The sequence below is a fragment of the Betta splendens genome, chromosome 1 (assembly GCF_900634795.4).
Source record: "Betta splendens chromosome 1, fBetSpl5.4, whole genome shotgun sequence".
Taxonomy (NCBI): Eukaryota; Metazoa; Chordata; class Actinopteri; order Anabantiformes; family Osphronemidae; genus Betta; species Betta splendens.
The window spans coordinates 16636744-16661587 of NC_040881.3; the positions used below are offsets into that span (position 1 = coordinate 16636744).

The 24844-nt window shown below is 43.1% G+C and overlaps 3 protein-coding genes across 5 annotated transcripts; all 3 read left to right on the forward strand.

Annotated features, from left to right (window-relative positions):
- Positions 1-5950: 5950 nt before the first annotated feature.
- colgalt1b (collagen beta(1-O)galactosyltransferase 1b) lies at positions 5951-24774 on the forward strand. The gene is made up of 12 exons (XM_029143340.3): positions 5951-6593; positions 16715-16825; positions 16973-17090; positions 17813-17947; positions 19751-19955; positions 20034-20153; positions 21548-21624; positions 21780-21886; positions 22217-22349; positions 22651-22778; positions 23281-23487; positions 23604-24774. The coding sequence occupies exons 1-12, from the start codon at positions 6376-6378 to the stop codon at positions 23872-23874; spliced, it is 1830 nt and encodes a 609-aa protein (XP_028999173.1). The 5' UTR covers positions 5951-6375; the 3' UTR covers positions 23875-24774.
- Positions 6676-11645, forward strand: LOC129604300 (titin homolog). Of its 2 annotated transcripts, none has more exons than XM_055510104.1 (2): positions 6676-8763; positions 9039-11645. In XM_055510104.1, the coding sequence occupies exon 2, from the start codon at positions 9679-9681 to the stop codon at positions 11020-11022; it is 1344 nt and encodes a 447-aa protein (XP_055366079.1). In that variant the 5' UTR covers positions 6676-8763; positions 9039-9678; the 3' UTR covers positions 11023-11645. The 2 variants fall into 2 exon arrangements, with proteins under 2 accessions (XP_055366079.1, XP_055366080.1); XM_055510105.1 differs by having other exon boundaries at positions 6676-8749.
- LOC129604298 (uncharacterized) lies at positions 11720-16700 on the forward strand. 2 transcript variants are annotated; one of them, XM_055510097.1, is made up of 2 exons: positions 11720-15986; positions 16276-16700. In XM_055510097.1, exon 1 carries the CDS (start codon positions 11843-11845, stop codon positions 15599-15601), a length of 3759 nt encoding a protein of 1252 aa, XP_055366072.1. In that variant the 5' UTR covers positions 11720-11842; the 3' UTR covers positions 15602-15986; positions 16276-16700. The 2 variants fall into 2 exon arrangements, with proteins under 2 accessions (XP_055366072.1, XP_055366070.1); XM_055510095.1 differs by having other exon boundaries at positions 11720-16000; positions 16276-16699.
- Positions 24775-24844: the final 70 nt, after the last annotated feature.

Sequence of the window (24844 nt, forward strand, 5' to 3'; positions counted from 1 at the left end):
AATGGAGCTGCATTTTGAATGCAAATATATATTTGGGGAAAACAAAGTTTGGTTGAAGCCAGATAAACAGACAAATTAGATGCTGCTGCCTGTCCCATGCTGTTGTTTGCAGACCAGAATGGTGCCAAGTCACAACAAAAGTCAGAAATAAAGTTCATGAAAGGAACTTCATAAAGTAAGGTATACAAATGTACAGAATTTAATACAACTATATAAAGTAGACTTTTATAGAAATAAATCCCACAGTTGCTACTGTATTTTAATTTGACGTTACACAAGATGGCTGGTCTACAAGTGTTTAGGAATTGGCTGCCACAGAGATGCTCTTGTCTATAAACAGTCTGTACAACTCAAAATCTTTTATTTTGGTTATCCTTTTGAAATATTCAAATCATCACATCGTTACAGGAAGTCATGATGTGAATCCAGAGGGTAAATTGTGCATCTCCTCAGTCCTCCACAATGTAGGGATGCCTTAGATCTGCAAAAAGACAAAACCCATCCATCCATACATCCATCTTCATCCGCTTATCCGGGGCCGGGTTGTGGGGGCAGCAGTCTGAGCAGAGAGTTACAGGCTTCTTTCTCCCTGGACACTTCCTCCAGCTCTTCCGATGGGACCCCAAGGCGTTCCCAGGCCAGCCGAGAGACGTAGTCTCTCCAGCGAGTCCTGGGTCTTCCTTGGGGCCTCCTACTGGTGGGACATGTCCGGAACCCTAGGAAATTTTTGTTTGGAAAATGCTGCGCCCAGGAGGCATCCAAACCAGATGCCCGAGCCAGCTGGCTCCTCTCGATGTGGAGGTGCAGCGACTCTACTCCGAGCTCCTCCCGGGTGACAGAACTCCTCACCTTATCTCTAAGGGAGCTCCCAGCCACCTTGTGGAGGAAGCTCATTTCAGCCGCTTGTATCTGTGACCTTGCCCTTTCGTCATGACCCAAAGCTCATGACCATAGGTGAGGGTAGGAACGTAGATTGACCGGTAAATTGAGAGCTTTGCCTTTCGGCTCAGCTCCCTCTTCACCACGACGGACCGATACACCGACCGCATTACTGCAGCCGCCGCACCGATCCGTCTGTCAAACTCACCCTCCTTCCTTCCCTCACTCGTGAACAAGACCCGAAGATACTTAAACTCCTCCGCTTGGGGCAGGAACTCTCCTCCAACCTGGAGAGAGCAAACCACCTTTTTCCGGTCGAGAACCATGGCCTCAGATTTGGAGGAACTGATTCTCATCCCAGCCGCTTCACACTTTTTTCACACAAATTGCACCAGCGCACGCTGGAGGTCCTGGCCCGATGAAGCCAACAGGACAACATCATCTGCAAAAAGCAGATGATGCTTGTGATCCTGTGGTCCCCAAACCAGACCCCCTCCGGCCCCTGGCTGCGCCTAGAAATTCTGTCCATAAAAATAATGAACAGAACCGGTGACAAACGGCAGCCCTGCCGAAGTCCAAAATGCACCAGGAACAGGTCTGACTTACTGCTGGCAATGCGAACAAAGCTCCTGCTCCTGTTGTACAGAGACCGAACAGCCCTTAGCAAAGGGCCCTGGACTCCATACTCCCGGAGCACCCCCTACAGGATGTCACGAGGGACGCGGTCGAATGCCTTCTCCAGATCCACAAAGCACACGTAGACTGGTTGGGCAAACTCCCACAAACCCTCAAGCACCCTGCTGAGGGTATAAAGCTGGTCCAGCGTTCCACGACCAGGCCGAAAACCACATTGTTCCTCCTGTATCCGAGGTTCGACTATTGGCCGAATTCTCCTCTCCTGTACACTGGAATAGACTTTCCCAGGGAGGCTGAGAAGTGTGATCCCCCTATAGTTGGAGCACACTCTCCTGCGCCCGTTTTTGTGAAGAGGGACAATAACCCCGGTTGTCCAGTCCAGAGGAACTGTCCCCCTCGTCCACGTGGAGGAGTCAGTTGGTTCAAAACCTACCTGATAATGGGCACAACTGGGGAAATTGTCAAGGAAAGCCCACAGACACAGAGTGTCCACTGAAGTAACACAGACCCACTGTTGGGCTTAAACCTGGGAACTTTAAATTCCCCAAGCCAATTCTCTACTAACTCATGTTTTCATTCTGCTCAATTTGTTGTTCAAACTTTATGATTATTTTTGGAATCTGGCTTTAGAGGATCTTAGTCCTTTCACTGCAGTTATGGCTGTGACTCACAAGTGTAATGTGACAAATATTTCTGACTTATTATTTACTGTTGTATGTAATGTTCTGCTTTTGAGGGAAAAAAGAAAACGTTCAATGAAAAAATACAACCAAAGAAAAATGAAATAGCTAGACATGGAAGCAGATGATAAGTATAAAGTTCCTTTTTCCTTTTCATTCGTTCCTTAAGTTTATTAGTAATGCTTTGGTGCCACCTAGTGGTTATAATGAGAATATTTCTTTTATCACAGGTTAAGTAAAATATGTGTACTTGTACTTGCATCAAAGTGAGAACCAAAGAAAACGTATTTTCCTACCAAAGTGAGGACATTTTTGCTTGAGATTTGATTTTAGGGCTGAGCTTAGAATTGAGTTCTGGTTCTCATTAGAGCAAAGGTTAGACATCTGCCTTTAGTTGTGATGGTTAGGGTGGGGGTAAGGGGCTAGGGAAGACATTATGTCAGTGGAGGTCCTCAATTTCATGTAAGAACCCAGGTGCTGTAGAAGAGTGTGTGTGTGTGTGTGTATGTGTGTGTGTGTGTGTGTGTGTGTGTGTGTGTGTGTGTGTGTGTGTGTGTGTGTGTGTGTGTGTGTGTGTGTGCGAGAGAGAGAGAGATATTTCATGTCATGTGATCTCCAATCACACATGTCTGACATGAGAGAAACAGTAATTACCAGCTTGGCTTAGAGCTCTGAGTGAGTCTAAAACTCACTCTAAATTCTGCTTGAATAAACTAATCTTGGATTAACACAAGGCTGCATCTGTTAGGGCAGGAAATTGAATATTCACCGGAGATGAAAAAAGGCAGGCCGCCTCATTTAAATATCATCGTGTTGTGGTTGCAGGAAGCATGTAAATGAAAAAATAGGAAACAAATGTTGGAAGAGGCTGCTGCTAAAAGCCTGTGTGACGTGACGGTTTTCTATTATTGTGTGGTTTAATTTGTGGCACTAGTGGGACTTTAATTACAGCATTCAGGCTCTGTTGTTGGCAATCGTCTGGCCTACTGAAGTGTCCTTGAGGAGAAGACTCAATTCCTGCCAGCTGTGCTGTATCTGGACTTTCACATGACCAACTGCTTTCTGTATTTCAGGATCTCTGATCAGCAAATCAACACTGATTGAAAGTTTCTTTTTCTATTTACTATTTATTCTTGAGTATTTTGCCACAAATATCCTTAGTTTTGCCTAATCTGGATAGAATGCTGGATGGTGTATAATCTTTAACATATCAGACACACTTTTTTAACCTGCTGGTGAATTGTAGAGATACACACTGTTTTCACTTCAATTTTACTTATTATTATTTATTTTAAACTAATTTTAGGAAGAGAACAGAAGGGTTCATTAGGAGGATGCTGGATAGACCGTTTCATTTATGTCACAAAGTGTTGGTGGATATATTGAGATTAAAACATTGCATATTGAGCTAATGAAGAAATGTTATGATTAACTGAAAGTAACAATATGGTAAAGGCAATTGCAGATTAACAATGTGCCTAACCAGAAATCAAGGGCAATTAGGGTTAAACGGTAAAGGGTAAATAGGGCAGGTACAGTACTTTTGCACACACACACACACACACACACACACACACACACACACACACACACACACACACACACACACACACACACACACACACACACAAGCAGCAAAGAAACTCCCGAGTCTCAAAAACGCTGCAAAACTCTTTGAGTGTACATATATACTGTATAGATGCTTTATATTCCGATGATATTCCCTATTTTTACCTCTAGCTCCGTCTCAGTTTGACATAAGTGCATTGAGCCTGTGGTTTATATTTTATTCTCATATCCCAAGGCTAAAACCATTCCTGTGCTGTTGCTTGTCATGTTAATGCTTCATACAGCAGCTTCAAGTTTTGGAATCGTTAATCATGCTAATTTGATAGCGACTAAAAATGTGGCAGCTGTGAGAATGTCTGCAAGCTGATCAGTTTGGAAACACACCTCACAGATTTATGCTAAATGAGGTTTAATATGTTAAAATCCAGTTTATTTGCCCCTTAACAGTTTGAGTTGCTCATATCCTGCAAAACTAGTCAGCTCTGACAAGCAGCAAATGTGTTTCTTTTAATTTAGGCACAAACCTAATCTGTAAAGTTGTTACTATTAAAAGCTTTACTGTCTTTGCCTCTGATGTGTCATCTTAATTTGTTTAACATGTACTGCAACAGGTCAATCATCACATACTGTGCACTGAAATTGCTGCTTCACTGCTGGTTCCTGTGATCAGCCATGTCATCCACAATGATGATGAAAGCTTTATTTCTGACAGGATTTCAATTTTTTGATGGGCGACAAAATCCACTTTTTCTTCTATCAGTTAAGTTAAAATGAATTCAGCCTGAAATGACGACTCAGCAATCTGTGCATTTCTGTACATTTTAGTGTACTTATGGGTTGACTTTTGTTAAACTTTTTACAGAAAGAAAACTGTGTTGTTCTGATCATTTGAGAGGGTCAAAGTACACATTTTAATGTTTATACCAGTATGTGGCTGCTGTTTTGATCCTGTCTACACATGACCTGGATTACATACCTTGAGCAGTGGTTTCTCTCACACAAGCTCAGACAAGATCTAACACATTTTGCCACACTGAGTCTGTGTCGTGTGCTTCTAGCATTTTCCTCCTCCCCTTCATTTACTGCCATTCGCCTCAATATAATAATAATAATAATAATAATAATAATAATAATAAGGTGGATTTGTTGCTCTCTCAGCTGTAAACGTGTGTCATCAAGCTGCTCTATTACAACAGCTGATTCAAGGATTTGCTACTTAACATTAGTACTGTCATGCTCACATAATGGGTTTGTGGCTTGACTCCAGGTAGATGATGGTTGGTGTAACAGAAAGTTCAGCACTTTAGCTTCTCAGAGTGTCCATGGGTCAATATCAAGACACTCCATTCATGTATTTGATCAGCTGAATGTACAGAACAGTAGTTGTAACCTGTGAGTCTGCTTTAGGAAATCAGCACCTGTACAGTATACAGTGTACTGCTCGGTATATACCACATTTTCTTTCTTTATACTGTACAGTACCCTCACTGTATCAGGACACTTCAGTACACCATCAGAGCTGATGCCCATTCGTCAGGCATACAAACCTTTTACTGTTACTGTTCTTGTCTGTTATAGGTTACCTGAAGACTCCTACTGTGGGTGTAATGAGTCACCAGTTTCCAGAATCTAAAGAAGAAAGAAGCCCCATCCTTGAGTGCAGCTACCATCTTACTGTATGCCAGGTAACAGAGGACAAAACACTCCATATTGGTTATTCGCAGCATCTGTACTATCACATATAGTTATGGTGACCTCTGACCTTTCTCTCTAGTGGGGTGTGGCTTAGTGCAATAAGCTACAAATGGATGTTTCTGATTGGTTCACTGCAGGCCAGAACATAAAAAGAAGATGATGTGGTCACAATGACTTTATGGTAGGTAGTAAGAGGAATTCCAGTTTGAAACAATGCATATTATGTAAATATAAAAGGTTACAAATAGAATGCATGTTGTGTTTTGTAAGAATTACTGCAGAACTGTGCACAGACTGAATATGCAAAGCCATAGCAGCCTAAGCATTTTTCTGGATGACAGAAAAATAGCTGCATGTTATTTTTCAAGCAGCCAGCGTTCTAATGTGGACAGATTTCTCCAGAAGTGCAACAGGCTCCATAGAGATGTGTAATAAAACTACTCCTAACCTGGATGTAGGCGAAAAATATTTTTTTTATGATATGGTACAGTATGATTTCACACAGATACGCCTGAATTCCAACAGTCCTCTCTCGATGGCCTCAAGCGTGTAAAAACGCATGGATACGCCCATATGCCTGCTTCCTACATCTGGAGCTGTTCTTAAAGGGGAGGACACCATTTTACTGAAAACCGAGCCACTGGGCTTTGTCGGGTAAAATACGTTATTGGTTGAATTAATGAAGGAGCTGCCCTACTGTCCATAACTTACTCAAAGCGTGTTGACGAGGCACGGAGCACGTGCCCTGTGGTAGTCTTCCCGGAACAGCCAGTCCAGACCTGCCCTTTAACGCCGGCAGCTCCTGCGCCATGTCTTCACTGTCGGCATAACACAACAGGGGGACGCTCGGCTTCCACACCCTCTGCGCCCTTCTTCTCCGTGCGCCGCGTCACCACCGGACCTTCTCTCCCCGGCCATGCTCCGGCTCACCTCGCTGCTCCCGGCCCTGCTGTGCGTTCTCCTGCCGCACCCGAGCCGACCCTACTTCCCGGAGGAGCGCTGGAGCCCCGAGTCTTCCCTCCTCGCCCCCCGGGTCGTCATCGCGCTCGTGTGCCGCAACTCGGCGCACTCGCTGCCGCTGTTCCTCGGCACCATCGAGCGTCTCAAGTACCCGAAGGACCGCATCGCGCTGTGGTGAGTGGCGTCGCGGTAAAGCTGGAAAATTAGGCGAGTATAAGTCGTAATAAAGCTTCTATTAGAAGTAAGTTGGGCACATTACACTTTCAAAGAAGTGCAACAAAGTGTGGTTTAAGAGTCGGTGTGATGTCATAGGAACTGAGAGATAGAGGAAAGCGCTGTGCGCGTGTGGTGCGCGCGGCCAGGTGGTGCCGTTGGATTAGTGTCATGCACGTAATGCACGAGCGCTTTGTCGTCACGGTTCAACGTTTCGGCGACGAAATAAACGCTGGGAGTCTCGCCGAGGCGCAGCCCACGTCACACGTTGAACTGAGCGCCAGCGGAGCCGTGTCCGTGAAAAGTTCCATTCAGTTCCAGATGTTGCGTGTCATCGCCTCCCCCCCTCCCCCCATCTCCCCCCGCGTTGCTGAGTCTCCAGCCTTCCAGATCATTCCTCTTCAGCAGTTCTCGCTTCCTCTTCTTCATTCAGACCCGATTGGCTGCATAACACTTGTTGGCAGTCTAGTGACCCAAAAAAGTACAAAAGTAGCAAAGTTTGGGTTAAACTTTGATCGGAGGAGGATCTGTGCTTCTGAATAAATCCAGTCTGTGAGTGCCTTTTAAACATTCCAGATGTGTGTAATTATACACATGTGGATTGAGTTCGGATCGCGTTTGTGTGGTTGTTTTGATCTACAGCACATGTCTATGGGCAGGAGAACTGGAATATAACTGAAATGCAGAATGTGAGCTTCCATCTGTCCACCTGACGGTGCAGTTATGAGCATGACAGGCTCAGACGATCCCTAGGACAGAGGCAACGCAGACAAAATGCCCAGCGGGGGGTCTGCAGGACATGCAAGATGGATATTATCCGTCCATAAATCTCTGATGTTCACCCCTCAGCTCACTCGTACGCGTTAGACATTGGGCTGCTGCTGGAATGCGAGCAATCCCCAACGTATACGCTCCATAAATCTCCTTTTCTCCACGGCTGCTCATTCAGAACCCCGCAGCAGCCATAAAGAGAGGGGGGAGAAGCTAGACAGGTCCGCAGAGGGCGAAGCGATAGATCGGTGAGCCGCTCACATGCAGGTGTCGGGGTGGCACCGCCGTGTGACCACTTCACAGACAGACGAGAACCAACAGCCGCAGCGTGCCGACTGTCACAAGGTCCATCGCTGCTCCGGCTATTAACACATTCTTTCCCTCGCTCGCTCGCTCACTCTGTCTCTCCCTCTCCTCTCTCTGAGATTTGTTATGACAATGCAGACAGCAGACAAATGCCTTGCTTCCCCTTCTCAGCCTCTATTGTGTGTCTCTGTTCTCCTCTGTCCACGTCTGGCGTGAGTGATGTATAGCTTTGCTCCAGTACTGCCCAGATCCTAGGGGAAACATCTAAACTGATATTATAAAATGTGTTTTTTGGACACAAGTTTTAAAAATCAGTATAGATAGTATTATATTGTAAAAAAGTATAATTAAAAAGGTGGACCCAGCAAATGTTAGGCATGTGTGCTTTGTAAATGACAAACAACTGTTTGTTTTTAAATTTTTACTATTGATTAATCATATTTGTATGTATTGACTGTATGAACATGTTCTAACTACATATCATTTATTGTACAACCTGTAACATTCTGAAAGAATACTGTGCCAGGATACAAACCCATCAGACATGTATGTAAAGAATGTAGGATCACTTTGATTCTGACTCTGTCTCATACCAGTGGGTTTCGTTTACTTTAATTTAAAATCGGAATATCTACATTTTATATAAACATATATTCATATACAACACACAGTGGAAGCTTTGGGTTTCCTGCTTCTGTAGAGAGATGAGCTCACTGCAGTGATGAATGAAGCAGAGCAGAAACCGGGGCTTCTGCAGTGAGACAGTTGTTTGAGTGGCAGCATAATAACTCCTGTATTCATAAATAAGGCAATATCAAACACAGGGTGTAAATGACCACAAAGGTAATGTCAGTTACTCGTTGTGGGCGTGGCTCAATTGAAGCAGCCTCACCCCAGACCATGTGCCGAGCATGGAGATTTACGGCACTCACTGCCTTCAGGTTTCTTCAAGTTTAATCTCAGATGCCGTGTGTGTGTCAGTCAAGCTAGCGATGCTAAGATCGAAGACTTCAACACGTTTTCTAATTATTGCACCCTTGGTAAGCGGAGCGAGGTATGTGATTTTGACTCACCGTATCAGCAAACAAAAGTTTAGAGAACCCTAAATGTTGACGTTGTTTGTAATATTTGTTCTTTGGGAGACTAAATATTTTCACGTGCTTATGCAGCGGTGCACATTAGTCATTTTTTGTGTGTATTACCATGCTTTATTCAGAGCTTATATTCTGTATTTATGTGTAGACATGTGTGTTACTGTGATATATGTGAGTTTATTTGCACTTTGTTAAATGTGAGTGACCATTAAGCAGCAACTTTGTTCATTTTTAGTTTTCACGGTGCTTGAAGGATGCTCAAGTGTTGCTGGACAAACTTCTGTGGATGACACCAGCAAATAAACTCACCGCACCCGTTAGAGACTCTCCTGTGAATTTTTTTTGATACCAAGGGCAGCTACAGTGAAAACTCGACGCTACATCTGAGCTATCCACCTGTCTTCTACGAGCAGCTTCATCTGCCATGGAAGCAAGATTCTACAACATGCTGCGTGGATGCTACAGCTGCAGTGAGAAACTTTGGCACACTTGTGTATAAAGCAACGCAGAAAAACACAAGATAAGAACATTTACACCTGCTCATTTCAGTAAGGCAATCCAAAGTAAGTTATACAAGTAATGAGTATCAGGATTAAAGCCTAAATAATTTCAGTCTTGCAAAGTAATAGTGTATCTTAGATCAGCAACATCCTATTAGATCCAAAGGTCTGAGGCCCAAACGTCTGTTATTTTTATTTGTGAGCTTACACTGTGTGTGATTGCTAATCTTGGGTGTCCATTAAGTGTAAATGTCTGATGTGAGTGATGTGACATAGTGTTAACAATAAGTTAAAACCATCTCTCAACTACTTTGAGTCCAGACATAAAACACTCAAGTTTTATAATTAACCTCGCAGTGCAGACGTACAAACAAAATGTTAACGCCTGTGGAAACAGACAAACTCCTGGAAGCGCAACAGGTCAGGTCCAGCTCTCGTGAGCGACGCTTAACAGAGAAGGGTCAGGAGATGCATGAACAGGAAGCAAGGAAAACTGAAAAGGCATTCAATAAGGCATATGACTCTTGGAAGCAAACAGCAAAAGAGATTAGAGTCAGACTGAAGAGTTATTGCTCACTAGAAGACCTTGGTAAAAGCCAAAGAGACATTAAGGCTGGACATGCCATTGTACAGAAGCATTATGAGACAATTCTACGTAACCACACCTCTGCTCCAGACATTGTCAAGAGAATGGATGCATGTGTCACTCTGACAGCTGAGACTTGTGAACTTGTCAGTAAGCGACTAGAGAGTATAGATGAAGCCTTCAATGATCAACTTGAAAAGGAAAGAGTGAGGATGGTTTTAAATAAAGAAGAGTATGGATCTGTTTTTGGCAACACAAATACAGAAACAGTAATTTCAGAGTCGGCACGAGGCTCAGACAGTGACTCAAACATCACCTCCAGGTCCTCCACCAAACGTGCAGACGCAGAAGCAGACCTTGCAGCCAAATTAGAACAGGCAAAGGCTGTGCAACGAATACAAGCCCAACAAGCCAAGTTAAATAAAATGGAAAGTGAATGGAAACTTAAAGAATCACAAATGCTATCTGAAATTAGGCAAAGGGAGGCAGAAATGAAATCAAAACTTGAAGATGAGCAACTAAGGTTACAACAAATGCAAGCAGAAAATGAGGTCAAGGTAGCAGCAGCAAGAGTAAGAGTATACAACATTTTTGATAGTGTTGAGAATAACGAAGAAGAGTCTGACTACAAAATACTACCTAGTTGCCAAAATGTTAAAATAGAGACCCCACTAAACCCACAAGCTGCAGAATTTCAGCGTCAGCATGCAACATTGGAAGCCCAATCAACTCAGGATGCAGTCAGCTTGGCCCAGGCAATTGCAAGCTCACTCACCTTAAACCGTCTGCCTGTTCCAGAACCCACAGTCTTCACTGGGGACCCTTTAAAGTTTTTAGATTGGAAGTTATCCTTCACGACTCTCATTGACCAGAAGCCTTTGCCAGTTAGTGAAAAAATGCTTTATTTAAAAAGTTATCTTGCAGGTGAAGCACAAAAGGCTGTGAAGGGATTTTTCTACCGAAACACAGAAGATGCATATAATGGTGCCTGGACAGTCCTGCAAGACAGGTATGGAAGTCCATTCATTATCCAAAGGGCCTTTAGAGACAAGCTCACAAAGTGGCCCAAAATAGCGGCAAATGACCCCCCTTGCACTCAGGGATTTTGCAGACTTCCTCCAAGGCTGTGCTGAGGCTATACCCCATGTTAAGGGTCTGGCCATCCTAAATGATTGTGAGGAAAATCACAAACTCCTCAGAAAACTGCCAGAGTGGTTGGTCTACAGATGGAGCCGAATCATCGTGGAGGAATTAGACAAACAGGGAGATTATCCAAGCTTTGCACGGTTTACAGAGTTCATGCAGAGAGAAGCACGGATAGCTTGTAACCCTATTGCTTCCCCATTCTTGATGAACACTAGAACTACAGATGAGAGAGTTCCAAAGAGAGCCAAAGCACTCAGAACAAGTGTTCAACTGGGAAATTCCACCTCTAAGTTACCAGGACCCTCAAACTCGAGGTCAAAACCACCCTGCTCAGTCTGCAAGGATGAAACACATGGTGTTGCTAAGTGCCCTACATTTGCAGCAAGGACTACGGATGAAAAGAGAATTTTCATTCACGAAAATCACCTTTGCTTTGGGTGTTTAAGGAAGGGACACAACACCAAGGACTGTAAAAGGCGACACACCTGCAACACGTGCGGTCGACGTCACCCAACATGCTTGCACAGAGAAAACAATGGGCCTGTAGAACCAATAAGTAGCAGTTCTGTTGTTGCAAGAGATAATTCAAGCAAAGAGATTCACAAGGTTATGGCCCATGCAATCACACAGCACAGCTCTGCCACCTCAAGTATTGTCCCTGTCTTTGTGTCATCAGCAGCGGAACCTCAGAGAGAAATTTTAACTTACGCCCTGCTCGACACACAGAGTGATTCAACTTTCATCTTAGAGGATCTAGTGGACGAACTGAATGTAGACACTCAAGCAGTGCAGCTAAGACTTAGCACAATGACAGCTGCCGACACAGTCATCACAAGTAAAATTGCTTGCGGTCTGCAAATTCGGGGATTCAACACAGGAACGTCCATCCAACTACAGCAAGCCTACACGCGAAACTTCATTCCTGTTGATAAGTCTCACATTCCTACAACAAAGACAGCTCTGCAGTGGCCTTACCTCAAACACTTAGCAAATCAGCTGCCCCCACTTCAAGACTGTGAGGTAGGGTTGCTTATTGGTTATAACTGCCCATCAGCTCTGGCACCTTTAGAGGTCATTACAGGTAATGAAAATGAACCTTTTGCACAAAGAACTGTACTAGGCTGGAGCATTATAGGTTTAACCAATCCCCACCTAGACAGGAAAGGGCACCAGAGCCTAGTGCACAGAATTTCAGTGAAGGAAGTTCCACTGCCATCTGCAACTGATGTTTTAAAGGTCCTGGAATCTGACTTTAGTGAAAGGAGCTATGAGGACAAATACGTGTCGCAAGATGATGTTCGATTTGTACAACTCCTCAGCAACAGCATCCTACAAAGAGAAGATGGACACTATGAGATGCCCCTCCCTTTCAAGGGTAGTAGTCCACCTTCGCTACCAAATAACAAAAGGCTGGCGTTGGTTCGGTTGCAACACCTGAAGAAGAAGTTACAAGCAAACAAGCAGTATTATGATCATTACACGTCATTCATGGAGGAAACGATAAGCAAAGGTGATGCAGAGCTGGCCCCTTCAATATCAGAGGGAGAGACTCTGTGGTACATTCCCCACCATGGAGTGTACCACCCCAGGAAGCCAGACAAAGTAAGAGTTGTTTTTGACTGCTCAGCAAAGTTCCGTGGTATCTCCCTAAATGACTCACTGCTCACAGGCCCAGATCTGATCAACTCCTTAGTAGGAGTTCTTTGTCGTTTTAGGAAAGAAACAGTTGCTGTAGTATGCGACATTGAAAGGATGTTTCACCAATTCTACGTGGCGCCTGAACATCGCAACTACTTGAGACTCCTGTGGTGGGAAGATGGACAGCTGCAATCAGAGCCAAAAGAGTACAGGATGGCAGTCCACCTCTTCGGCGCGGCCTCCTCCCCTGGATGTGCCAACTTTGGCCTTAAGTACCTGGCACGACAACACAAGGATAACTTTCCTTCAGCCTCAGCCTTTATTGAGAAGAACTTCTATGTAGACGATGGTCTGGTGAGCGTGCAATCAATTGAAGAAGCCAAGAATCTAATCATTGAAGCACAGAAGTTATGCAAAGGTGCAGGTCTGCGTTTGCACAAGTTCAACTCAAACCAGAGGGATGTTCTGTCTTGTGTATCCCCTTCAGAAAGGGCCACAACTACGGAACCTCTCAGCATTAACCCAGATATGACACAGAATGAACGTGTACTTGGCATACAGTGGTCTATAGAAGATGACACATTTGGCTTCAATATTGATGTGAAGCATTATCCACCAACTCGGCGTACTATCCTGTCAGTCGTGGCCTCTCTTTTTGACCCACTTGGGTTTTTGGCTCCCTTCATATTGGGTGGAAAGTGTATCCTGCAGGAGCTATGTCGCAGAGGCAACGGATGGGATGACCCACTTCCTCAGAACTTGCTGCCACGGTGGGAGGAGTGGAAATGTGGTCTTCAGAGGTTAAAGGAAGTCACCATACCCAGATGTTATCATCCTCAAGACTTTGATAACATTATTAGAGTGGAATTGCATCACTTCTCAGATGCCAGCAACGTGGGATATGGTGCATGCTCCTACCTCAGATATAAAAATAACAACAACCAAGTCCATTGTAACCTTGTGATGGCTAAAGCAAGAGTTGCACCTACCAAGGTCCACAGTATCCCAAGGCTGGAGCTCTCTGCTGCGGTCACTTCAGCAAAACTAAGTATTGTGCTTAAGACTGAACTTGAAATGAAAATTGACAGAGAATTTTTCTGGACTGACTCCCAAGTAGTGTTGGCATACATCAACAATGAAGCACGAAGATTTCATGTGTTCGTAGCCAACCGTGTTCAAGTGATAAGAGCCAACACAGACCCAAGTCAGTGGCATTATGTCGACACTACACAAAACCCAGCTGATCACACCTCTAGAGGTCTTCATGCAAAGGACATCTCTTCAACTAACTGGCTTTCAGGGCCTAGGTTTTTGTGGGAAGAGGAGGTTCTCCCAGCGCCTAATCCACCAACTGAGTTGCTTGTTGGCGATCCAGAAGTTAAATCAGTCCAAGCCTTTGCAACACAGGTCAGCGAGCAAAGAGATGTTTTGAATCGCCTGAGTCGGTTTTCCACTTGGACAAGGCTCATTAAGGTGGTTGCCAGAATCAAGAGACTAGGGTGCAAGCTGGAACACCAAAGCGAACTTGTGACTGTTGAAGAACGTAAGGAGGCTGCCAAGGTGGTGATTAAGCTTGTTCAGCAGGACACTTTCTCCCAAGAGCTAAGGCTACTTCGTAAGGGAAATAGTCTTCCGAGATCAAGTCCTCTTGTTCGCCTTGACCCTATTCTGGATGATGGACTTATTCGTGTTGGAGGCAGACTGAAAGCGTCATCCCTTGATCTAGAGCTTAAACACCCTGTCGTTCTCCCAAAAGACAGCCATGTCACAAGGCTGATCCTGTCTCATTACCACAACCAGATTTGTCACCAGGGCCGTAATCAAACCTTGATGGAAATCAGAGCAAATGGATTTTGGGTCATTGGTGGGAGCAAATCAATTGCCAAATACATACACAAATGTGTACAGTGCCGAAAGCTTCGACGTTCAACCGAGGAGCAACGTATGTCAGAACTTCCCAAAGAACGTGTAGAAGTCTCAGCACCCTTCACATACTGTGGTATGGATTGCTTTGGCCCATTTATCATCAAGAAGGGCCGTAAAGAGTGCAAGAGGTATGGTCTCATCCTCACTTGCTTGTCTTCCCGAGCAGTCCATATAGAAATGCTTGAAGACATGACCACAGATGCTCTCATTAACGCTTTAAGGTGCTTCATCAGTCTCAGAGGAGCGGTTTCTCAATTACACTGTGACCAGGGCACAAACTTTGTGGGAGCCAAAAATGAGTTCAAAGAAGCACTCCAACAATGTGACTTCAAGACCCTAGAGGCATTCCTAGCAGATAAGCAGTGTGAGTTTGTATTTAATGCCCCTTCAGCTAGCCATGCAGGTGGAATCTGGGAACGACAAATTCGAACCATACGCAGTGTGTTAAACCTCACGGCTGCTCGATGTTCAGGCAGACTGGACGACGCTTCCCTCAGAACGCTGTTCTATGAGGCTATGGCCATTGTTAATAGTCGCCCACTGGTTGTTAATGGAATCGATGACCCCAGCTCTCCAGAGCCACTGACGCCAAACCACCTCATTTTGATGAAATCCAAGGTTGCTTTACCACCTCCTGGAAAATTTGTAAAAGAGGATATGTATGCTGCAAAGAGATGGCGCAGAGTACAATATTTGACTGAACAGTTCTGGAGTAGGTGGAAGAAAGAATATCTTTTGAATGTGTCCACAAGGCAAAAATGGCATGTACCCAGGCGTAACCTAAAGGTGGATGACATAGTCATTATCAAGGAAGACACACTTCCAAGGAACCAATGGCAGTTAGGACGAGTGGTTGAAACTACAGAATCTGCTGATGGTCTAGTTCGTCGAGTAAAGGTACGAGTAGGAGATCGTAGGCCGACAAAGAAATACGACCATTCTCTCAAACCATCGGTTATTGAACGTCCTATCCAAAAGTTAGTACTTCTCATGGAAAATTAATAATTGGCAAACAGTTCATTCAGGCACTTACATCAGACATGTAACATGTTATCACAAATTCTCTCCGTTGAAACTCACCACCTGTGGTCCTTCATTGTAGACTAGAAATCATTTATGATTGTGTTGTTTTTCTTTACTTATTTTAAGTATCATAACATGATTTGGTGGGAGTGTAAATGACCACAAAGGTAATGTCAGTTACTCGTTGTGGGCGTGGCTCAATTGAAGCAGCCTCACCCCAGACCATGTGCCGAGCATGGAGATTTACGGCACTCACTGCCTTCAGGTTTCTTCAAGTTTAATCTCAGATGCCGTGTGTGTGTCAGTCAAGCTAGCGATGCTAAGATCGAAGACTTCAACACGTTTTCTAATTATTGCACCCTTGGTAAGCGGAGCGAGGTATGTGATTTTGACTCACCGTATCAGCAAACAAAAGTTTAGAGAACCCTAAATGTTGACGTTGTTTGTAATATTTGTTCTTTGGGAGACTAAATATTTTCACGTGCTTATGCAGCGGTGCACATTAGTCATTTTTTGTGTGTATTACCATGCTTTATTCAGAGCTTATATTCTGTATTTATGTGTAGACATGTGTGTTACTGTGATATATGTGAGTTTATTTGCACTTTGTTAAATGTGAGTGACCATTAAGCAGCAACTTTGTTCATTTTTAGTTTTCACGGTGCTTGAAGGATGCTCAAGTGTTGCTGGACAAACTTCTGTGGATGACACCAGCAAATAAACTCACCGCACCCGTTAGAGACTCTCCTGTGAATTTTTTTTGATACCAAGGGCAGCTACACAGGGACAGCAGTGGTGTGCAGAATGTAGTCAGCAGCTCAATGCGACTCAATAAAGATGGAATCAACGGCTTTTGTCTAAGAAATCATTTTAATGAGGTTGGCTCATGGTAAAATGAAAATCAGAAAGACAATGCTGTTTGTATTGTGTCCCTTTGTGTTTAAGAAATCACCTCTGGAAAACAGAAATTAATCTTGTCTTTTGGAAGAATATTTATTCCATATACAGTGTTGTCATGTCAAAGTAATGTAGCTTTATTGTCTTACATGCTTTGTGTAGATTCTCCTAATGGTTCCCTTAATCCTCCCACAGGGTGGCGACAGATCACAACACAGATAACACCACCGCCATCCTGAGGGACTGGCTCATCAAAGTGCAGAGCTACTACCACTATGTGGAGTGGAGACCTCAAGATGAACCCAGGTGCCGTAGAGTCAGTGTGTGTGTGTGTGTGTCTTTGTGTTTTGTGCGTGCGTGCGTGCGTGTGTTTTTTGTGCGCGTGTGCATGTGTGCGTGTGCATGTGCTACGTATGTACGGTCTCTTCATGACTCTGTCCGTGTTCCTCTCAGTTCCTTTGATGACGAGGAGGGGCCTAAGCACTGGAATAATCTTCGCTATGAACATGTAATGAAGCTTCGTCAGGCAGCCCTGGACACGGCGCGTGAGATCTGGGCCGACTACCTCCTGGTGTGTTATCAGCCACTCAACTGCTCCATAAGCCTCTTTTATTATGCGCACTCAGTGATGTCTTTGACACTGGGTCAGATCTGTGCTGAGCTGACTGTAGTAGTGGTCCAAAGCACTCTCAGAAATGAAGTAGATGAGAACGTGATGCTTAGTCTGTTACAGAGGAAAGGAAATTGACAGCACTAAAGTAACATAGGAGCCTTTATAAAAATGTTTTGATTAAATCTGATCTTGTCTTTTAATTAGCTTTCTCTTTGCATGACTGGGCCAGGAGGCCTTTATGAATAGAGTGAAGCCAGTTTACAATCCGTTTCAAGCTGACTGCTGTAGCTGAATGAAAACACATGAACGAGCTTCATGGCTGAGAAAGAAAGAAAATGTGTGTTGTCTGGGAGCAGCCTTCTATTATTAGACCACAGCCCTTACTGTTGGTGAGACCGGCTGAGGCAAACATCCACAAAGATTAAATGTTTAGTTTTGGCATCCGTAGATCAGGAACAGCATTTCTCTGTTTATCTTTCTGGAGACCCGTCAGAACAAGGTACAGACGTCTGCAAATACAAGTGCGGTCTGTTGTTTTCCTCGAGTAGGAAGGAGCTGCTTGTTCTGTGATCACACCATGTTGCTGTGGTTGAATCAATCATTTAGTGGCAGCAGGTGACATTTTCTATGTGCTTCTGCGTGATTGTTGTCAATATTGCGCCCTTCTCCTCTGTCTACAGGTGGTCGACTGTGACAACCTGCTCACCAACCAGGATGTGCTGTGGAAACTGATGAGAGAGAACAAGACCATTGTGGCTCCCATGCTGGAGTCCAGAGCTGCATACTCCAACTTCTGGTGCGGCATGACTTCACAGGTACTGCAGATCATTTATTTGAGCAGATTCTCTTAACACTTGTATACCAGCACTAACCCTACTTAATAGATGCTTTGCAGCTTGGGTGTTTGACTCAATAATGTAGCAGCACTTGCAACAGCCAGAAGGTGAAGGAAAGTACTGAAAGAAAATTAAAAATTAAAAGAATGTCCCTGTAGTGAGTGTTGAAGGTGCCACTCCACCCCCAGTAGTGTCTGTAAGGCTGTTACTCAGATTTTATACGTGGGTTCAAAACGATGATTTGCTTATTATTAAATCCAGGGCACATTATGTTGTTAGCTGTTGTCAGTGTCACTTTCCCACAGTAAAATAAAAGTAGGGGAGCAACAGAAACCACAGCAGTGACTGAGAAAGTTTCATATTTCTTGTGACATGTCACGTTTTGTATTGTATTTAAACAGTTTTGCAGGGAATTGTGAATTTGACTGCTGCACAAATACTGTTGCTGTTATTGTAAGCATGTCATTCGTGTGTGTGATAAGTTTGCATATGCGTACTATACCATACAAACAAGCGGTAAGTCTAAACCAGGGACCATTGTACTGTAATTACTTTGACTTCTTAAGTTACAGAGACATAGAGTCTCTCGCTCACTGTTTAAACGTTTATTTTCATTAACCAGCAATAATTGATGACTTGATGAATTAATGGCAGCTCCCCCAAAAGTGCATTTGCTGTTCAATGGTTTTGACACATTTGTACACAGTGCGATTGCTCAAACAACAGGTGTTATTGGATGTTTGGCCTTCCGCTGTTGTTTTGGCTGCCTCAACTAGAGCACAATATTTTGAAACCCCCCCAAAATTTAAATCAAAAAAATTTTTTAGAACATGGACAGCTTCTTTGTATGCTTCAGCCTGATCATCACACTTTTTCACAATTAAACCTTGGCTACAGATGTTCAACTCTTTTTACAGTTTCTTTTATAAACCTTACCTTAAGTATCAACACAGTAAAAAGCTTAACATCATGATAAATGCTTGTATGTTTTTTAAATAACAGCCTAAAATCAGCTCTTTTGATTTTCAACTGACATAATAGCTTATGCAGCAGGATTCGTATGAGAATAGAATCAGCAGTGGTCGCATGCAGGCAGCTTTGAGATTTTAGTATCATCCTTTGATGTTGCCTTCATCTTCCCTCAGTGCCGTCTTCCTGGTGTGTGTTTGTGTCTCTTTCTGCGTCCTTAGACCTGTTCTCTGTTGGTGTTCTCTCAGGGACTGGACAGAACACAGCTCTAATAGTTGAGTTCTCAAGGTTGTCTAGCTGATTATGTTTCAATGCAATGAAGAAACGAGATTTGTGAGATAAGTAGCTTCAGAATTCTGGAGGATTAATTAATTAGAATAATGGATGTTTTTGTGTGTTTGTGGTTCGTCTGTCATTTGTGTGTAAGAGTGATGTACAAAATCCTATCAATTGTAAAGTAAAATGACATAATTGCTGCATTGGGAAGAGGAATGCTGATTTAATGCCATGTTTGTCTAAAGTAGGGGTTTAGTTTGCTGGTTTGCTGGTTTAGATGCTCCTCCTCACTCTCTTGCTGCTGTCTTTTGATTGAATAAGCTGGTGTGTCATTAACAGTAATTATAGAGTATTTCTAGGTTACATAAACGTGATATTGGACATTTTTGTATTAATGCGTCACAATTATTGTTAAATCATTACAGTTCAAACACATTTTCGGGAGTCGGTTATTTTAATTCAGTATTTAATAATACCTGTCAAATTATTATCTGCCAAATTTGTTAACGTCAAACCATCGTGGGCTCCGTCCTTCAGGGTTACTACAAGCGAACTCCAGCCTACATGCCCATCCGTAAACAGCAGCGTCGCGGCTGCTTCCCTGTGCCCATGGTGCATTCCACCTACCTGCTGGACCTACGGAAGGAGGCATCCCGTCAGCTGGCTTTTTACCCGCCCCACCCCGAGTACAGCTGGGCCGTGGATGATGTCATCGTCTTTGCCTACTCAGCGCGCATGGCAGGTGAGACAAATGCAAGAGACACAGATTCACTATCCGACTGGCCTGTTAAACACTTTCCATCATATTTCTCCTTCTCAGATGTGCAGATGTATGTGTGCAACAAAGAAACGTATGGTTATTTCCCAGTGCCGATGCGCACACATGCTATTTTGCAAGATGAGGCAGACAGCTTCTTACATACGCACCTGGAGGTCATGGGTGAGTTTGCATGAAAGTCCTAAGGCATTTCTTTGTGTGCTGCGGATATGATGTACATTGTCCTGTCATGGCGCAAAGCTTTTTACAGCTTTTTACAGCCATTACCTTATTAATATAAGTAATTTTATTCTTATTTCTTTAGTTTTTTAGTAAAATTCGGTATTGACAAGGAGCCTGGTTGACAGAACACCAGCTGGTTTGTCTCCTTGGCTTTACCAGGGTCTGTTAATTTGTGAAATATAGGGAAGTCTAATATGAATTCATATAGAGTACATGTGAACCAATTTCACATAAATATTCAGCCAATCCTATTGCAGTTGTCCTCAACATTCAACTAAGGACAAAGGTCACAACAGAGTTTAAATACATGTTTGCAAATTGTAGTAAATCTAACATCTGTAACATTTGATTTGCATTTTTGCGTTGTTATTTGGCCAGTGCCACCAAAATGAGGAGTTGCTTCACTGTCATTTGAACCATACTGATCTAAATGTATACATGCTTTTTCAATAGGATAGCATGGGATACAGTACAGTATTACTATTGAAATGAAACCACATTCTATAACAGAAATTCATGGCGGTTTAAGAAAAACAAAAGCGCAACCTTTGTATTCCTTAGACTACTTCACTATAAGTTCTCTTTGCCGGCGCTTTATCACATGTTTCCTTGCAATCTGGTCCGCCTCAGTATCTCTGCATTTTAAATAGGTTCACAAAGAATTTTATTTACTCATTTGCACACATATACTAAGACAATAAGTTTAGAAGTTTTTCTCCGTTGTAGATGACAAAGCAGATTCATTCAGAGTTGAGTGAAATCCATTTTTCATTTGAGAAAAGAGCCAAAGTGATTGGGTCATGAACATGTGCCTTACAGTTCTTTTTAATCAATAGTTTACATGCTTTGGATAATGGACCATCATGTGGTTTTTGACAAATATGCGGTAGGGGGTGTGTCTAGTAACTTACAACAGTTCACGCCACATACTCTATGATCAATAAACTAATCAATAACTGCTCAACAAATAAGACGTGTGTACGGAGCACAGCCAGCAAATACCAAATAATCTTAATCCTACAAGGTGTCATCATTTAGGCTTTTAAGGATTTGCTCTTTGCACAGCATTAATTTTTATATTGCAAGGATGATCAAACAACAAAATGTGCAAATATAATAATAATAATAATAATAATAATAATAATAATAATAATAATAATAATAATAATAATAATAATAATAATAATAATAATAATAATAATAATAATAATAATAATAAGCAGCAGCAGCAGCAATAGTTTTACATATCCTCCCCAGTGTTCTAAATGTTTGTTATGGTAAATGTTAGAAACTGTTTTCTGTTTGTAACCGTCCTCTTTTTATCTCCCTGAAAGTGAATAATCCTCCACTGGAGCCCTCCAGCTTCCTGCCTCTTCCTCCCAAGCAGCCTAACAAGATGGGCTTTGATGAGGTAAACATATTCTCTCGTCACACACACACACACACACACACACACACACACACACACACACACACACACACACACACACACACACACACACACACACACACACATATACCAGAGCTGTGGCGTGGACATGAGGTTTTGTGTTTCTGGACACCCAGGTGTTTATGATAAACCTGGTGCGGAGAACTGACCGTCGCGAGCGAATGCTAAGAACCCTGTACGAGCAGGAGATCAGCTGTAAGGTTGTTGCTGCTGTGGATGGCAAGTACGTTTCTCATCTTCTTCCTCCCCCACTGCCTGTGCCTTTGATTTGTGCCTCTGCAGCTTGTGGTGCAGATTGATGTTGGGAGACACGGCTGAGACAAACAATCAGGTGAAAAGTAGCAGGGGGGCATTTAAAGATAGCCTCAGCTCATACTGTAGCTGTAGCTCGTGGGGGAAATGTACCCTTAATCTACTGCATATGCAGTACTGCATAACCTTGCATTAAATAGTGTATGTTTCAAATATTTTTTTGTGTTAAACTCTACACTGTGAAGCAACACTCATATCACATTTGTATGTCTAATTATTTGTAATCGTGTCTTCCTGTTAGAGCTCTGAACAAGTCTGATATAGAATCTATGGGAATTAAGATGCTGCCAGGTTACAAAGACCCTTATCATGGACGACCCCTCACCAAGGGTGAACTGGGCTGCTTCCTGTCGCATTACAACATCTGGAAGGAGGTGAGCTCTAGGGATCAGGCCTCTAGGCCTACCTATACATCGCAAAATGCAGTGGGCTCAGTGCGGTGGGCTATTCATAGGTTTCCATCATGTGCTTTTTCAGCAATCTGAAAAATACACTTGTCACAGGGAATCTGGCTCTAATAAGTGCCTCTAGATCTGTAATAATAACATGTACTGTATGTCTGTATTCTGTCATGTTTGGGATCAGACGTGATTGGTTATGGTAAACAATTACAAAAACAACACAGCAGGCTGTCACCAGTGCAGTGATACTGTAAATTCATCTGTGTGTGCTCAGATAGTGGAGCGTGGTCTGCAGACCTCGCTGGTCATCGAGGATGACCTCCGCTTTGAAGTGTTCTTCAGGCGTCGTCTCCAAGCGCTGCTGCAGGAGGTGACAGTGCACAGGTTGGACTGGGATCTCATGTGAGTGACGCCTTAGTGAGCAGGATGTAGAGAACGGGTTTATCATCCTCTCACCTTGATAAAAAGACATTACCATGTAGGTAGAGAGAGTGATTTAATAGGATACATCCAGTCCTGAGCGTAAAATTCTCTCACATTCAAGTTTTAGCAGCGTGACTCGGCTTAATCAAGAATCTACACTGCTTCTGTTTTCTAACCAACTGTACCAACAGTGGGTTTTTCATTTGGTGTGATTTCGATTTGTCTCCTCACCATAGCAACAGTGACAGAGGCTCATTGATGTTGTGTTACTAAGCCAATGGCTAATGAAAATTCTATTGTCATATTTAAACCGTTACTAGTGTAACATGAACTTAGAGTCACCCTGGAAAAAGGGGGTTAAAATGATGGATGGAGTCTGAAATACTAAACCTTTGTTACTTCAGTCTGTGCTGGTTTTCCTACACATCCTAAACATTCCTAAAACCTTCTCTTTCATTGATGTTGTGTCATTTTTGTACAGTTACATTGGGCGGAAGCGGATGCAGGTGGACCATCCAGAGAAGTCTTTACCAAACATACACAATGTGGTTGAGGCCGACTACTCCTATTGGACGCTAGGCTACGTGTTGTCGTTACGAGGAGCTCAGAAGCTTCTCAGGGCTGAGCCTCTGACCAAGATGCTTCCTGTTGATGAGTTCCTCCCTGTCATGTACGATAAACATCCAATGTGAGTGCAGCCCCACTGCCTCTGTTTCTCTTCTAGCCGTCTCTTCTCTTTGATTCTGTCGCCTGTCCTCTAGCACTCTTGTTAATCTAATCACATCCCGCTTCTGCTCTCCTCAGTTTGGACTACATGGAGCACTTTGAACGGCGGGACCTGCGTGCGTTTTCCGCCGAGCCTCTTCTGGTGTATCCAACCCATTACACGGGAGACCAGGGCTACATCAGTGACACAGAAACATCAGTAGTTTGGGACAACGAGACCAAGAAAACCGACTGGGACCGAGCCAAATCAAGGAAAACACATGAGCAGGAGAAGCTGAGCTTCGAAGCTGAGAATTCTGATGTGCTACAGTCTGAACTGGAAAACTGGAGTGCACGTGATGAGCTGTGATGAAGAGATGGGGAGAGGACTCTGGTACTCAGAGATTAAGAAGAGGGACATAGAACAAAGCTGTGATGGGAGAGGGAATAGAAAAGAGATGCTAGGCAACCTTCCTCTGAAGACAGGAGGTTACATGTCGACTTAACTCTTGAAGAGTCCGTTGCCGCTCTTGGTTTTATTTATTGCATCCAACACAAACCTCCTGACCACAGCCTGGTCCAGTTATATTTCATCCTTGCCCAGTTGCCCAGTATTGTTTTACAAGCTGTTTTGGGTTTGTATCAGAGTGTAGGGATAAAAACATAGTATTACTTGCTGAGCTTAGTCTTAGTGGTTTCCATACTGCGATGTGAACTCTGCTCCAGTACCTGCTATCCTGTCACCACCTGTACTGGTTGTGGTGATGTCTACCAAATGATTTTTCTTATTTTTTTATATTTTCTCTCAAGCAGTGAGCTCAAAAATGAAGACACAAAAACTAAAATATACTGTAAGTATATCATTGTGCAGAAGATTGAATAGTTTTGCTGCTTTGCTCTTTTGTAAAGCTGCCTCTCACATTTATCCAAGTGATCAGTGATCATAAACTCTAGTCTGTATAGTTTAGACCAAAGTAACCAGAGTAATTTATTATACATTTCTGAGGGTAATACTTGACTCTTCTTTTTTTCACTCATGAATGTATAATTGTTTTCATATGTTTAATCTTTACACTTTGACAGCAGCAGTTTGGTTTAGTTCTTTACTTTTCTCTCACTGCATATTGGAGTTTTACCACAAACGTGCAGCTGTTGTTGCTGTTGTTTGTTGAAGATCAGAAATTTAAATGAATAGAGATCAGATTTTTATATTTGTTTCTTATCTGTGTGCGTTTTATAATCGAAGAGCAATTAAAACTTTTATAATGAATTGTTTTGCTTGCGTATTTTTCTATTTGCAGTTAATTAGCAGTAAACACAATGGGAAATACGTTTGTGAA